The 16346-nt window shown below is 42.4% G+C and overlaps 1 protein-coding gene across 2 annotated transcripts; it reads left to right on the forward strand.

Annotated features, from left to right (window-relative positions):
• Positions 1-795: 795 nt before the first annotated feature.
• Positions 796-14451, forward strand: RBM34 (RNA binding motif protein 34). Of its 2 annotated transcripts, XM_068547590.1 has the most exons (11): positions 796-900; positions 1011-1185; positions 1408-1544; positions 4464-4692; positions 5961-6020; positions 9557-9600; positions 10683-10766; positions 10918-10981; positions 12300-12339; positions 12567-12685; positions 14111-14451. In XM_068547590.1, exons 1-11 carry the CDS (start codon positions 848-850, stop codon positions 14387-14389), a joined length of 1284 nt encoding a protein of 427 aa, XP_068403691.1. In that variant the 5' UTR covers positions 796-847; the 3' UTR covers positions 14390-14451. The 2 variants fall into 2 exon arrangements, with proteins under 2 accessions (XP_068403691.1, XP_068403690.1); XM_068547589.1 differs by lacking the exon at positions 796-900 and having other exon boundaries at positions 911-1185.
• The last annotated feature ends 1895 nt before the right edge of the window (positions 14452-16346 follow it).

The following is a 16346-nucleotide window of genomic DNA, read 5'->3' on the forward strand; positions in this document are numbered from 1 at the left end:
ACCATTTACATCTAGAGAGACTGTTACAACTCTACTGTAAATAGCTGGGAAATTTTCCTAAGTGAGCTGGGCCTTGAGTCAAGGATGGGTACAATTTTGCAGGTGAAAATGAGGGGTAAAGAGGGGGGCGACTGTGGGGGAAGGAATAACAAGAATAAGAAGGAATGACAAAAGGTGAAGGAATAAAGAGGTGGTGGGAAAAAGCGGGCTTTGGGAAGGTAGGCCAAGAAAACAGCATAGTTTTGAAAGCCGAGAGCCCCTTTTCTTGGTGGAATAGAGCGGAGCAGGTTACAGCTGTGGTCTCTGTTTTTAACTTTATTTTGAAATAATGTCAGATTTCAGAAAAGTTGCAAGATCAGTACAAAGGAGTCCCATGTATCCTTCAACCGGTTCACCAGTTGTTAATACCGTGTGACATACATCCCTGTAACTTCATTTCCCGACAAACCTCCCTCCTTCCTCTTCGACAACTCAGGGGTTTTCCTAAGTGTTTTCCCTTTGCTTGGACTGACACCCCAGTCCCAGCCTGGCTGATTCTTATTCGTACTTAAGGCCTCAACTAACCTCGGAACACTTCCCCCCCAAGACTAGGTCTCAGACAGAGGTACAAACTGGTCCGGAAGCCTGGACCCGGCTCCTCCGCCCGCTGTCTCCGCCCCGATGCCCGCTGTCTCCGCCCCCATGCCCGCTGTCTCGCCCCCCCCCCCGCCCGCCGCCTCCGCCTCCGCCCCCCAGGGCGTCCGCCGAGACTCCCGGGGCGGAAGGGGCGTGGCTCCGAGAGCTGAGTGGCCGGGACCCGGAAGTGCGGGCTCACGTGCTGCCGCCCTCTCGGAGGCCTCGGATAAGAATGGCCCTGGAGGAGAAGAACAAACGGAAGAAAAAGCGGAGTGCGCGGGAGGGGTGAGTGGCGCGTGGCTCGTCTGCCTGGGCCGGAGCATGCGTTCGGGAGCTCGGGGCGCGACGGGTGGGGCGTGGCGTCGTGTCGCTGAGTCTCCGACGTCCGTGTCTAGAGGGAACCCGGAGGACGGCGCTCGTGGGAATCTGGCAGGAGACTATGAGGTTGGACAAGTCGCCAGTAGTTTATTCCGCGGCAAGCGGCCCTCCAGAGGCAGCACGGGTCGGCTGGCTTCCCTCTTCGGCTCTTTGGAGCCTCAGCTTCAACCCATGTATGTGCCTGTGCCTGAAGTAAGTCACTGCGTTCTACCCCGAATGGCCCATTAGAACAACTTTAGAAGCAAGCAACCTACCTTGCCGGGCATGCTTTCTAAAGTGGGGCAGATAAGGATCAATTTTAAGTAACCTGTCATTACTGGACATACCAGTGAGAGAGAAAAGATGCTACTTTAGAAAGACCACTAAATTATTAAGAAGGATGAGGTCTGAAACATAACTTCAAACTTTTAAAAGGAAACCACCAAAAAAAGGAAACGGGATGAGGAGGAAGAAAGTTCATCCCAAATCCAAAGACCGCTTTTGCAAGAACCTGCGAAAAAAATGAAACTGAAGAAGAAACTTTCTGATGCAGACCGAAAGTTGGCAAACAGGTTGGTAAAATTTCTCTCCTAGTTGATGTTAAAGAAGTTAGATGGTAAAGAAATTGACATTCTTATACCAGCAATGTTCATTTTAATTTTTTTTTCTCACTTCGTAGTTATAATTTAAAAATTTTTATTATGGAAAGTCACATACATATTGAAAAGTTGAAAAGGATAAGGAACCCCATGTACCCAGCATCAGCAGTTATTAATACTTGGCAAATCTTGTTTCATCTTTACGCTCTTCATTTCCCCCTCATTATTTGGAAGCAAACCTAAGACTTAGGTTTCATCTATAAATATTTCAGCATGTATGGAAAAGATGAGTTTGGTTTTCTTAAACTTATTCAGTCAGAGATCAAATTTCCCCCATTAGTTTAATTTTTTTAAAAAAACAGTTTATTTGAATTGAGATCCATATAGCAGTACCATTATAGGTTCCTAGTTTAACTTTCCTCAGCCTGTCAGGCCACTCTCTTCATGCCCTTTGTCTCTCTTTTGTCTCTTGGCAGGTGATCTTGTTACCTATTCTGAGAATTTTTTTTTTTTTTTTTTTTTTTTTTTTGGCTGTGCCAGGGAGCTTGTGAGATCTTAGTTCCCTGACCAGGGATTGAACCTGGGCCCCCATCAGTGAAAGCCTGGAATCCTAACCACTGGACTGCCAGGGAATTCCCCTGAGAGTTACTTTTTTTAATTGCTAACAGTTGTGAGCTACTACTTCTGGTTCTCTTACTGCCTGTAACTATGCACATTTTTAATTTCTTCCCCTTTCAGAGAAGGGTGTCTTCCTCCTCGTCCAAGATTAATTCAGTCACCTGTGCTGTTTATATGTACCACATACCTCTTCTGCCTCCTTAGGGTTTATGTCATCAGATAGATAGATAGATAGATAGATCCTTTTTTTTTTTCTTTCCTGTATCTTTGATCTGTCCTCTCAAGATTCTCATCTTCAGAAAAGAAATCCAGCAAAACCCCATCTGCAGTCATGTGTCCCTGTTTGCTCCATCCCCTCAAACCTTCCCTTCATCATCAGCTTTTAGAAAAAGATGTCTGTACTTGCGCTCTCTTCCTTTTCTTGATCTGTTTTCTCTTCCACGAACTTGCACTCTGGTTGTTTGTTTGTTGTGTTTGTTTTTATGTGATATGACCATACTTCTGAAACAGTGCTCAGGGAAGCCATCCTGACCTAGGTGCCATATTTAGTAGGCAGTACAGCCTTTGTCTGAGTCCTCGCTTTTACGTGTCACATGGTTGCTTTTCTTCTCGAAGAAAGAATGGATTCAAAGTTGGATTCTTTGATAGCAGTCTCTTCTCATCCTCCTCTTGTCTTCCTGCTCCTTCTCGGTGGTATTGTGGGCACTTTCCTTCTGACTGTTCTTAAATGTTGATTTCCCTCGGGATTCTGTTCTTGGTCATCTTCTCATGACCTTTTTCACACCCTTCATTCTGGGCAGTCTCCCAGTCCTCGTGGCTCCACCATTCTCATCTCTCCTTCTTGATCTATAAACCTGTATATCTGTTTGTCTACTGGCATCTCTAGCTCTGTATTCATATACACCTCAAATTCAGGATGCTTCAGACCGAGCTCATTATCCTCATCAAACCTGTTCCTCTGCATGAGTGGTACCATCAGCCTTCCTGTTGCCTGAGCCTGTGACTTGGGAGTCATCTTAGACTCTTTCTTTTCCCTGCATAGCTAATCACTTGCCAAGTCCTAATGATGCTGTCTGTTAATCTGCTTCCCCTTTCCACCCTCTCCCTTGCTCTGGTGGGTCTGTTGTCTTCTGAGATGCCTGCAGTTGTAACTGTCTCCTTACTGGTCTCCCTTATCCAGCCTTGTCCCTTTCATAATTGTCTTCTGCTCTGCTGCCCAAATGATCTCTTTTAGGCACTTTCAAAGTCTTCAGGGGCTCCCCATCCTCTGTGGGATAAAAATCTAAGCACTTTTGCATAACAGGCATGGTCCTTGACATACTGTCTCATTTCCTTTCACTCCTACTAGGTACTTTATATACCATAGTGAACAAAAAACTAGACATTGACCCTCTCCTTACTGGAGCTTGTGGTCTAGTGGAGGGATGAAAACGGTCAACATTTACTGAGGACTGACCATGTGCTATACACTGCCTTTCCTCCTCTGAGAGCCTTTCTTGTTTCTTTTATGTTTCTACACCATGTATTATACATGTTACCATTTTATGGTGAACCTTGCCTATCGCTCCAGAGACTGGACTACTGAAAGGCCTCTAATAGTCTCTTTTATCTTTGTATCCCCAGAGGCTAGAACTGAGTAGTAAATATTTATTGAATGAATGAATGAATGAGTTTTATGACTCCTACTACCCATTCTCTCCCCTCACTCCTAAGTTCCTGTTCCATTTCTCTTTTTGGACTGGTGCACTTACCCAAGTGCGCCAGTACTTTACAATATTGGCGGAATTTACTTTTGACAAGCAGTCCTTTAAATATTGCAGTAGGAAATCTGGTTTCTCCTCTTCGCCAGATTGCTTTTACAAAGTTAAGTACTTTGCTGGTATAGTAATCTTCATAGACCCCCTGGGAGTGCTGCAGTAACCCTAGAATTCTAGAGTAGAGAATGGAATTTGGCATTGGTAGAGTGTAAACTAAATCCCCAAGAGCTTTAAGTGAGCCAACTTCTGTTTAAATGAACTTTTGTTGCTCTGCTTATTACCTGGCAGTTTTAACCTATCTTCAGAAATTGACCTTAACTTTTTCTAACTCTTGAGTTTCCTAAAGATACCAGTCACTTTTTGATAATGCTGTTTAAATGTAGATGTATTTGTGAATGGTAAGTTGATATATAGGAAGGCCAGAAGTAGATGGGAAGTGTTTCTAATCAATGTGCTTTGTCAAATACTAGACCTGACTTCCATGACTTTTTTTTTTTTTTTTTTTTGACTTAAAAAGAGAAAATGCTTTAGCAAGTGCTGATTTAGAAGAAGAAATTCACCAGAAACAAGGGAAGAAAAGGAAAAATTCTCTATCTGGTGTTAAAATTGCCGATAAAGAAGTACTTGATGATGTAGATCAGACAGTTGTAAATCAAAGAAAGAAAATTCAAACCAACCAAGAAGAGAGATTAAAGAATGAGAGAACTGTGTTTGTTGGGAATTTGCCTGTCACCTGTAATAAGAAGGTGAGTGTGTAGTCTGTATACTGTTAACATGCAGAGAAGTTAGTAATTCATGATTTTGTTTACTGTCACTTTATTAAATAAGTCATTAATATATAACTTCATTATAAATGACTACATATATCATTCTGTAGATTGATTCCAGTATCCCCCTGCTCCTTTCCATTGCCGAAGTCACTGCCCTAATTCAGGCTTTTGCAAATCTTGTCTGAACTACTGCAGTGGTCTCCTATCTGGTTTTTTCCTCCAGCTCTATCATCTCTTACGTGCCACTAGAACGGAAGCGCCATACGTGCAGGGATGTTTATCTCTTTTCTTCACTGCTCTATCCCTAGCACTTGAAACAGTACCTGGTGTGTAGTAGAGGCTTGTTGAATATTTGTCATGTAAATGAATGCATACATCCTAAGTTTCTTCCGTTACGTGGGGTTCACTAAACCAAGACGTGCCCTTTACTTTCTGTGTGTTTATGTGATAGTCACCCTGGTGGCAATCCCTTCGGTCAAAATCCTGCTTATCTTTTGAAGAACAATTTCAATTCCACTTTCTTAAAAACAAAACAGTACTAGAAAGTTACTTCCTGGTTTTTCCCTTTCCCCCTTGCCTTTTTGTCCCCTAGCATTTGATGTGTGATTATTTTGTAGAACATAACCCATTTTACTTTCTAGCGTAGTTTTGGTTACTTATCTTCCTCAAGGGAAGGGAGTGTTTGTGGTGCTTTACACATTTAATAAGTTATTTTTGGATTAAAATTGCTTATAGAAATTATTGTGCAAGCTGTAAAACATATACATTCTTCACATCCTGAGCCAGTCATAAGAATAATGTATAAAATTCATCCTAAGACTTTTCTTCAATCTGATGGTCTTAATTCCAGACAGTTGGGGAATTTCCCATGGTGACATAAGGATCCTTAAAATCCATTTCTGGTTTAAATAAGCCAGTGTGAAAAGATGAGAGAATTTATGGAATATATAATCTTAGTTTACCTGTAGTAAAGATTATAAAAGATTGAAAGAAAAAATGTTGTGTACCTTATAGATACTAACATGAACTTGAATTGTGTTTTCTTTTTATATAAGTTTCAGTAAAAGTTTTTTGTCTTCTAACTGAATAGTTACCTAGTTTTCCTGAAATATTCTGAAAACATGGCAGGAAAAGATTATCAGACTGTTTTACTTAATTCCTTTTTGTGGTATTTATTTGATGTTCTGAAAGTGGACTGAAATATATATATATGTGTGTATATATATATGTTTTTTTTATTTTAGAAGCTGAAGTCATTTTTTAAAGAGTACGGACAGATAGAATCTGTACGATTTCGTTCTCTGGTATGTGTTCTGCCCCCTTAAAATTGCATAATCTTAAAATGTTTTGCATTTAAATCCGACTTATTCATGTGTTGGTTTTAGTGAGATGGAGGAGCCCTTGACTTTGACCTTTAGAATCAACAGGCTCAAATCTAGCCCCAAAGAAGAAGCACACTTAGTATCGATTGCTGACTCTTGGACTTTGTTAGCTAATTTAATGAGTTCAAATAGTAAAATGCTGTCCTTACTAAGTGTGCTTTGGAGGGTGGATGGGTGACTTTTGTTTGTGTGTCAATTGAGTAGGTGGAAACGTTCACACCTGTTGAGTAGCATTTCTGGAATCATAGGTGTTCATATGAGGGGTTTGCATGACGCTGCAGATCAGTACTTACGCTCTGACATAGAAAGATAAAGTATGTTTTCATCAATTTAATGTTAAAACTTTATGGCAATAAATGGTATCTGATTTCACCAACTGAGCACTCTGTAGACCAGTTATAGCCATGTTCCTTGGCGCATGAATAAGCATCATTCATATGTGTTTTAATGTAACTAATATGTATTAGTGTAGTATAGGAGATGTTTGTTCCTTGTTTCCAACTGCTCTTTCTCAACGTGATTGTCTAAAGTGGGGTTTCTCAACCTTGATCCTGTTGACATTTGGTGCTGGTTAGTTCTTAGCTGTTGGGGGCTGCCCTGTGCGATGTAGGGTCCCTGGCCTCCGCCTGCTAGGTGCCGGTAGCCTCCTCCCCACCCCAGCTGTAACAGCCAGATATATTCCCAGACATTGCCACATGTCCCCAGCGGGCAAAACCGCCCACTTCTCTGAAAGTAGACATTTCCCAAGGTTTTGGTGCAGTCTCCATAATTCCTATCATGGTGTTTGTTCCTCACGCTTATCACATGTGTATTTTGTGTGCCCTTCTGAGTCCCGTTTCCTCATACCAGATCCTTGCCTGACACATCCACTTGGGTGTCCTGCCCATTTTCAGCGCGTCTGTGCTTTACCTCCGTCAGTCCCGCACCCCAGCCTATGCCACCTGCTGATGTTCTGTGATGTTTAGTGCCTGTTTTTCAGCTGTGGTTTCTTCCCAAGAGGAGTCATTCCTTCCTTCTTCCATCGTCCCGCCTGAGTGTCCACTAGCTCTTGCAGAAGAGTTGCAGAGGCCTTTTACGGGTCCTGCTGTCGGTCCGCCTCAGGTGCATCCATCGCACCGCCGTCAGCTTAGTCTTCCTAAAGCACTTCCTCCTGGACCTCCTGCCCAGAATTCCTCCCCTCCACCTCCCCTCCCGTGAATATTATACACACCGCCACCCCTGCCTTGGCCTGGAGTTCCCTCTGGGGGGCCTGCCCTGATTCTTCCCTGTCCCTGGATTATCGGTATGTCAGGTGACCCTGCTGTGCGCCCTCCAGCACCGCGTACTTCACTGTAGTCCTTATGACACTGCTCTCTCACTGTTACGCTGCTCCTGTCCCACCAGACTGTGGGCTGTGACTACAAACACCCTGTCTGCGTGGCTCCTCCTTGGGTCACTAGCACCTGCGCCTGGTGCACATCAAATATGTATGGCGTTCCCTAGACGCTTTTCGTTTTTCTCGCTGTCAGTGTCCTTGGTTCTTTACCTGACAGCCTGCACAGAGTGGCCCTGGGGCCCTGCGTTCTTCTACGTGGGACTGTCCTGCAACCCGGGAGCTGCCCTCATTGCCGATCACATGCTTGCGCTTTCCCCCCCTTGTCCTTTTGCTCAGTTCGTTTGTTTTTTTTTTAAATTGAGGTCAGATTGGTATATAACATTATGTTAGTTTCAGGTGTTCAACATAACAGTTCAGTCTTTGTTTACCGTGCAGTTGACCCCCTTCACCCATTTCACCCACTTTCAACCCCCTTCTCCTCTGGTAACCACCAGTCTGTTCTCCGTATCTCTGAGTTTTGTTTTGTTTGTTTGTTTTCGGCTGCACCGCTTGCGGGGTCTTAGTTCCCCGACCAGGGATCGAACCCAGGCGCTCGGCAGTGAGAGCTCGGAGTCCTAACCACTGGACCACCAGGGAATTCCCTGTTGTGTTTTTTTTTGATTGCACATATAAGTGACATCATACAGCACCTGTCTTTGACTTACTTCACTTAGCATAATACCCTCAGCATCTATCCATGTTGCCGCAAATGGCAAGATTTCCTTCTTTCTTATGGCTGAGTAGTATTTCACTGTATATACTTTTTGTACTTCATTGCCTTATATTTATTAATTCGTATCTTTCTTTTTTTTTTTTTTAATTAATTATTTATTTATTTATTTTTGGCTGTGTTGGGTCTTCGTTGCTGTGTGAGGGCTTTCTCTAGTTGCGGCAAGTGGGGGCCACTCTTCATCGCGGTGCGCGGGCCTCTCACTGTCGCGGCCTCTCTTGTTGCGGAGCACAGGCTCCAGACGCGCAGGCTCAGGACGCGCAGGCTCAGTAGTTGTGGCCCACGGGCCCAGCTGCTCCGCGGCATGTGGGATCTTCCCAGGCCAGGGCTCGAACCCATGTCCCCTGCATTGGCAGGCAGACTCTCAACCACTGCGCCACCAGGGAAGCCCTAATTCGTATCTTTAATAACAGAACACAGGTCCTTGAGAGCTCCTAGAAGGCATCCAATAGATGTGTTTTGATGACCAGCATTCCCATGTCAGTTGTTCACATGGGCATTTCTCATGTGTCGTACTGTTTTCCTGTCTATATTTTGAGAGTTTGACCGTATGTTAGTTTGAGCAGGACAGACTGAGAAGAAATAGTTCAAGTTTCTTAGTTTTACTATATAAACTATTGAATGACTAAAAGAAAAAAGTCTTCCAGAGGAGATTTATAGTAACTGCCCTAAATGGGGTTGGCATTTATAGACACCCCTGGACTTGTGAACTTGCAGTCTGTATCCTTTTACCTTTGTGTTCTCTGTACCTGGTGGTATTTGCCACATGTTGCTGACAGTCACAGTTGCTGACTTGAATCTCCACCTCTCTGTAAAGTTTTCCCTACCTGCCCCCTTCACTCTTAGGTATGACCCTTATATGACTGACAGTAACGTGACTCTGAATATGAAGGAGATTCCCTTATTTGTCCAATTACAGATACTGCAGTAGTATCTTCTTATATTATTTATCAACTTAGTTAGACATATTTAAAATCATATAGCATACACAATATTAATTTAGAAGTGTCCCTTTTTTCCATGCTGGTTTTATAAAACAGTTTTCCTTAACACTCTTCATGTGTGTCTTCAACATCATTGTGCGCTTACGACCAGAGACCCCTTCAAGTCATTTGTAACTTCCGCCTGGTGTGAGAGTCACTGCCTGTGAAATCTGAATGTGGCACTGTCATTGGAAATGTTTGTCCTCAGCCACCAGGTCCTGTTCATACAACATTAGGACAGTTGTTTCTGATTCAGTGTTTCCTTAGAATGTTTTTAATCACATCAGACCAGACTTAGACAGTTAGAATTCAATTAATTAAATATATAGTTATTTTGAAATAATATTTCAAACAATGACTTTTCTTTAATCCTTCTGTTTTCTCTTAAAAGATTCCAGCGGAGGGAATTTTGTCCAAAAAGTTGGCAGCAATAAAGTAAGTTTATAATTAGAGAAAGGGAGTAGTCATAAATTCTCTTCCATTTTGGTTAAAAGTGAGCTCATTTCTTAACCTCATAGATGTTTATATTTGGATAACACATCATGTTTTATTGTTTTCTTATGTCTGTAATAACGTATAAATTTGTCAGATGTTCGTCTTCAAGCCTCAACGTAAATTGTAGAGTCAAGGATAAGAATTGCAAAATAACTTAAAATGTGCCATGAGATATGAGAAACTTCAAGGACGTTTAATCAGGCATAGTGTTTGCAGAGAATAAGAAAGTTTTGCACCTAAAAATTCTATTGTAAATCATAAGTATCATATTTCATCAATTCTAAGGCGACATTTCCCATACCTTAACATTTTAAAAATCAAAATGCATCTTAAAATCAGAGGTGCCTCATGGTTGCTATGGCTGGCCAGGTTTTTCCGGGGAAATTTGTATAGGTCACACTATAAGATGGAGAGATAAATGGGGAAACCTACAGATTAAACAGGAGCCAGAAGACTTTTCAAGTTGAAAACTGGACAAGACCAAAGTATGTCTAGGAGTAGACACTTGGGTGATAAAACCACATAGACACGCAGGGAAGTGGTTCCTATAATAATTCCGTAAGCTGTACACGTCTGTGTAGTTTTTATTTTACAGTAAGAAGGAAAAAGAACGTTGTCTTTCCCATCTGTGTGTGCCTTAGATACAGAGCTGCAGCTAAGGTGATGTTGGGTTGGCCAAAAGGTTCATTCGAGTTTTCCCGTAAGGTGTCACTTGAACGAACTGTTTGGCCTGCCCAGTAGTTGTAGCGTGGTGGGTTGCCCGGGGGCGCCTGCTGGTCTCTCTCAGTGATGACTGGTAAGGAGGCCTGGGCCACGTGTATCAGCCCGTATCTGTGTAAGTTGTGTGTTATTTTTTTGAGTTATTACTAAATATTTATTAAAAGAGATGAAACTCCCCCCAGAAATTCTTGTCATATGTGTTGAGAGTGGTAAACAAGCTATATTTATTTCAGTGACTTTGAGATGAACAAATTTTACATTGTCTTTTTTTTTCTTCTTTTCTTTTTTTTTTTTTGGTGTAGACGTAAAATTCATCCTGATCAGAAAAATATTAACGCTTATGTTGTGTTTAAGGACGAGAGTGCTGCTACAAAAGCACTGGAAAGGTAATTTCACCTCTTTGAGGTTTGGACAGAATTATTGTAATTTAAGTGTGTATGAGTCCATGCTTTTACTCTTTGGTTTCACTTCAGAGCAAATATCCCAGGAACTCAGCACTTGCTTTTAACAACAATTTTCCCTTCGTATTTATACCAGAAATGGGGCCCAAATTGCAGATGGATTTCGTGTTAGAGTGGATCTTGCATCTGAGACCTCATCTGTGAGTAGTTCTTCTGAGCTTGTGCTGGGAGAGCAGTGGGGTCAGCAGGGAGCATGCGGGAAGCACAGAGGAGACAGCCTTTGCCCTCTGTGGTCTCAGCTAATGCCCTCTAAGTCAGCATCGGCTTCAAGAAAGTGGTTCCCACCCGTACGTTAGATCCAGTAGTCCTAGAGAGAGAGGCCAGAAGTTACAATAGAGAGCATCGGGACCAGCACCTTATTTTACAGACTGAGGTCTAAAGTTAAATCAGTCATTAAGCAGTTTTTGAGTCTGTCCTCTGTGTCAGGCATTCGGTGCTGAGATACAGTCTCAGTTCTCTAGGAGTTCACAGGATAAAGGTAAAGAAGAGCAGACGGTTTTATGATAAATACTGTCGTAAACGCACAGGATGCTTTGTCAGCTCAGGAATGGAGCACTTGATTTGGGGGGTTGCCAGCAAGAAGGGGCCAAGGAGGGTCTCCAGGAGAACAGGTGTTCTGTCAGTCTTGCAAGATAAGTCTGTTATCCAGGCAGAAACATGTTGAACAGTGTGAATGGTGGGGACCAAAACCTAATTTGCGGAGGGAGTGGCGAGAGCCTGATGCGGTTACTAGTGGCTGGAGCGTGAGGAGGGGCGGGGTAAGAGTAGCTGTTGGAGAAGTAGGTGGAGGCCCGTCATGAAGACCCTGGCCTGCCATGGGGAGGAGTCTGGGTTTTGTCCAAAGCTGTTCCTCAAGGTCTCTCGAAACGGATGAAGCATGAGTTGCAAGAACTCACCGCAGAAACAGGGTGCGTTACTGTCGGTGTCAGGGTGACTCGTTGAGAAATGACAGAGGCCTGGCTGACAGCCCTGGCTTTGATTGTGGACCTGGCACGGGGTCCGCAAACTGGCCTGAGGGCCCAATCTGTTTGCGGCCCGTTTCTGTTAATAAAGTTTTACTGTCACCCAACGACACCCACTAGTTATGTGTTATTTTGCTGAAACAGTAGAGGCAAGTAGGTACAGCAGAGACCATGTGGCCCACAAAGCCTAAAATATTTGCTTTCTGGCCCTTTCCAGAAAAAGTTTGCCCACCCCCAGTAGAGCAGGCCTTCCTTGAGCACTGCCGTGGGTCAGTGCCAGCTGCGAACAGAAGCACTTCCTGCTCCGGGGCTCGCTCACACTCCAGCGGGGAAGGCGGGGAAGGCGGAAGAAACGGAATCAAACAGGGGCCGGGAGGGCGAGAAATCAGGAGATGGAGCCCCGTCAGATGTGTGGGGTGAGGACAAGGGTGGACTTTAGGGTGACTTCCGCTTTCTGCTCCATGAGTGATTTTTATTAACCCTCTTTGTGTTTCAGAGGGACAAGAGATCTGTATTTGTGGGGAATCTCCCATACAGTAAGTTTGTTTAAACAAATAAAGTACCTGTTTATCACTGAAGTAATGCAAATAACATCTGAGTTGGTAACATAATGCTTCCCTTTAAGACTACCTTTAAGAAGTGCAGGGTGTAACTTGACTAATTACCTTGAGGCTATGCTTACCCTTGGTATATTAGGCAACATCGCCAGCTTCCTAAGGCGATTCCAAGTCCTCACTTCCACTGGGGTTGAATCTGTTTTTAGGAGCTGAAGAATCTGCGGTTGAGAAGCACTTTCTGGACTGTGGGAACACTGTGGCTGTAAGGGTCGTGCGGGATCCGGTTACAGGAGCCAGCAGAGGCTTCGGCTACGTGCTCTTTGAGGTAGGAAGGCTGACGTATCGTCACTGTCCGTGAAGTGTGCCCGGAGAGGCTGTCACTGCCGTCCCGTCCTTCAGACGTAACTCACTGTCACCCTCAAAATTCCACCTTAAGAAAACTACATTCATAACCCGCCACAGTATAGCAGACTCCTGTTCCTATAATTGCATCCAACCAAGAGATGTTCTAGTTATTTCTCCACATTAATGTTGTTAAATAATGTTTTAGATACTGGATAGTAAAGGTATTAAATCTCTGAATCTCCACCTTCTGTAAAATGGAGAGAAGAACTGATCGTTCACTCAGGTAGAAGAGAATGTTAGTCTCTGTACAAAACTGGTTATATTTAGTTCACTAAACATTAGCCAGTGTCTCATGCCTAAAATTATTAGAATACACATGTGGCCCTACGGCCCTTATGTTTTCTTCCCTTCACAACAGCCCATCCATGTACTTCCTTTCAGTTTTCACCTGCGCCGCCTTTTTTATGGTCAAGCTTAATATTTGTGAACATTAAGATTCTGCAATCTGCTTTATGTTGTTTTCTGTCGTGTAAGTATGTTCCACTGAGCGTGTATACTGTCTTTTCCCTAGTGTGTCCCAAATGTTGCTTGTTTGCAGTGTTCTCTCTTTTTCTCTAGTAATGAGATCAGAGTGGTTATGTTTTTTCCTTCAAATGTTTGCCTCCATTTTTGGATTACTTCTTTAGGAAAGCTCCCCAATGGGTTACCACTAACCAGGTCAAGACGTCTGACCGTCTTTAAGGCTCTTAGTATGTATGACCAGACGGCTTTGAAGAAATGTCACAGCCTGCCATCATGACTGTGATGTAGTTATCTCACTGTTTCTCTGCTCTGTCTTCTGACTATTGATAAGTTTGTAAAGTCCTTTAACAAACATGTCATGAATATTCAGGGTGGTTAGCATTTAGTGGCTCTCTATTAGAATAAAAGAATAATAGAATTTTGGACCTAAAGGGAACCCTACAAGGCATGTAGTCCAACATCTCAAGGACTGTAATAGAGAGTTCTCTGCTCTCAAATCAACTAATACAGCAGGGCTTTTTCAGGAAGAGCCTTGTGAAGAGGAGGTTTATTGGTTTAAAAGACACTATAGGACTGACCTCGTTAATTGAAACTTCATTTTACATTGAGAAAAATGAAGCCTCTTGGATTGTGACTTATCTGATTATTTGACAGGGCAGCTTGAGCGCTTCCTGGGGAGAAACTCATGAGAGGGAGCATGATTAAAACTACAAGAACAGCTGCTTGTAGTTCAATATTTCGGATTGGACTTCGTGGCTGTGGAAATGAGAGGGGTTTCTACATGCAAGCTTGAAAGTTGTTCTAATCCAGAAAAGTCACCATTTTACTCATTTCTTTGCATGTGAGTTTCTGGTGAAAATTTAATATTTTGATTTTATTGCAGAATACAGATGCTGTTCATCTTGCTCTGAAATTAAATAACTCTGAACTGATGGGAAGAAAACTCAGAGTCATGCGTTGTGTCCATAAAGAAAAATTAAAACAAAATTCAAATCCTAGTTTGAAGAATGTCAGTAAACCTAAGCAGGGACTTAATTTTACTTCAAAAAATGCACAACATTCTAAAAGCTTGTTTATCGGAGAAAAAGCTGTTGTCATGAAGAAGAAAAAGAAAGGACAGAAGAAAAGTGGACGAACTAAGAAACAGAAAAAACAGAAGTAGCTATCCGAAGCCTTTTTTTTGTTTTGCCCACTGACTACTGGTAATAAAATGTGGTAAATCCATGTATTGAATTTCAGGATTTTTTTACATGTTGTGAAACACGGACACTTTTTCAGTTATTCACATTGTAATAGTACCTTTGAATCATTTGTTTTAAGGTGTAGGCAGATCACTCACCATGTTAATACTGCTGATGGTATGAGAGATGATTTTAGATGTAGGGTGAACATTTAGAATTTTAGTGGTTATGTATTATTTTACCATATGTTGGAAATACATAATTAACACTTCAGAGAGTTATTTTAAGAAGTACTTGGGATGAGACTAAATTTAAAAGTGAGTACATTTAAAGAAAAATGAAGTAACCTTAATACTGATTGTATCTAGACAAAGTATCTAAATAAAGTGGGAATACTGATTGATCTAAGGTCAAATCATAATCCCTAAGAAGTAAGGTTTTGAGGTCTGGTATATAATAGCCACTCATTTTTCTTCCTTCCTCTTGCACTTAGGATAAGTGGAGTTCTGGGTTTTAATTTTATTTCATCAACCTAATAACTACCCAACAGGGATTTTGTATAAAATGTTGCTCTGATTTCTTATTCTTAATTGGTGATTAGACTGGTTATTAAAGTTCTTGGTAAATTGGCTATAAAGCAGATTTTTACTTCTATTTTTTAATTTGAAAAATATTCTCCCAGGAAAACTTGTGATTCTTTTTTTTTTAATATAAATTTATTTATTTTTATTTATTTATTATTTTTGGCTGCGTTGGGTCTTCATTGCTGTGCGTGGGCTTTCTCTAGTTGCGGCGAGCAGGGGCTACTCTTGTGGTGCGCAGGCTTCTCGTTGCGGTGGCTTCTCTTGTTGCGGAGCACGGGCTCTAGGCGTGCGGGCTTCAGTAGTTGTGGCTCGCGGGCTCTACAGCACAGGAGGCTCAGTAGTTATGGCACACGGGCTTCAGTAGTTGTGGCTCGTGGGCTCTAGAGCGCAGGCTCAGTAGTTATGGCACACGGGCTTCAGTAGTTGTGGCTCGTGGGCTCTAGAGCGCAGGCTCAGTAGTTATGGCACACGGGCTTCAGTAATTGTGGCTCGCGGGCTGTAGAGCGCAGGCTCAGTAGTTGTGGCGCACGGGCTTAGTTGCTCCGCAGCATGTGGGATCTTCCCGGACCAGGGCTTGAACCCGTGTCCCCTGAATTGGCAGGCAGATTCTTAACCACTGCGCCACCAGGGAAGCCAAAACTTGTGATTCTTAACGTCACTCAGTAGAATGAAACAATATTTTTAAAAAATCGTGTTTAAAGGAAACATTTGCTGAAAAAGTATGGTAATGAAGTCACCAAGTATAAAGTTCAACAAAGGGAAGGAATACCACTGCATTTCCTTGGGACTTAACCTCGTGGTATATAGCTGGTGCCCCCTCCCACAAACCTTGCCGAGCTGGGCCTGTATCCAGGAGGGAGGAGTGGTGGTAAACCAGGGGCCTGACCTGAGGTAGGCAGATCTGTGATACACGCATCTTATTACCTAAGAGAACTGGGGGATACTGAGTTATTGGTGATTATTTTGAAAATCCTGTCTTTTGGGCGTAGCACAGGGAAAACCTACTGGATCTTTAAAATGTAGCTCTGTGGAAAGCAGAAAGAGCTCCATTTTCCTGTATCCAAGGACTGGATATTTTATGCTTAGTATCTTCTATGGTGCTTAGAATCTTGTTTTTCATTAAGTAGGGTTCAGTAAATACTTGTCACTTGATAGCTCTTGAACGTTTTTGCATATATTTCCAGTTAAATTTATATAAAGATGCTTTATCTGTAGACTACGTAGACTATCTCTATGGACTATAATTTCACTGTATGTATTTTCTTTTTAGTGTATATATTCTTTATATGCTTTTTAGTGTATATAAATAGATATAATTTTAGTGTCCTTAACATAGAGTGTTGGTCTTTAGGTT

Source organism: Eschrichtius robustus, chromosome 7 (assembly GCF_028021215.1).
Source record: "Eschrichtius robustus isolate mEscRob2 chromosome 7, mEscRob2.pri, whole genome shotgun sequence".
Lineage (NCBI taxonomy): Eukaryota > Metazoa > Chordata > Mammalia > Artiodactyla > Eschrichtiidae > Eschrichtius > Eschrichtius robustus.

Coding starts and splice junctions, on each gene's coding strand:
- RBM34 (XM_068547589.1), top strand. CDS start 937: ATGCGTTCGGGAGCTCGGGGCGCGACGGGTGGGGCGTGGCGTCGTGTC. Junction 4,693..5,960: donor CTGTCACCTGTAATAAGAAG/GTGAGTGTGTAG, acceptor TTTTTATTTTAG/AAGCTGAAGTCATTTTTTAA. Junction 9,601..10,682: donor AAAAAGTTGGCAGCAATAAA/GTAAGTTTATAA, acceptor TTTTTGGTGTAG/ACGTAAAATTCATCCTGATC.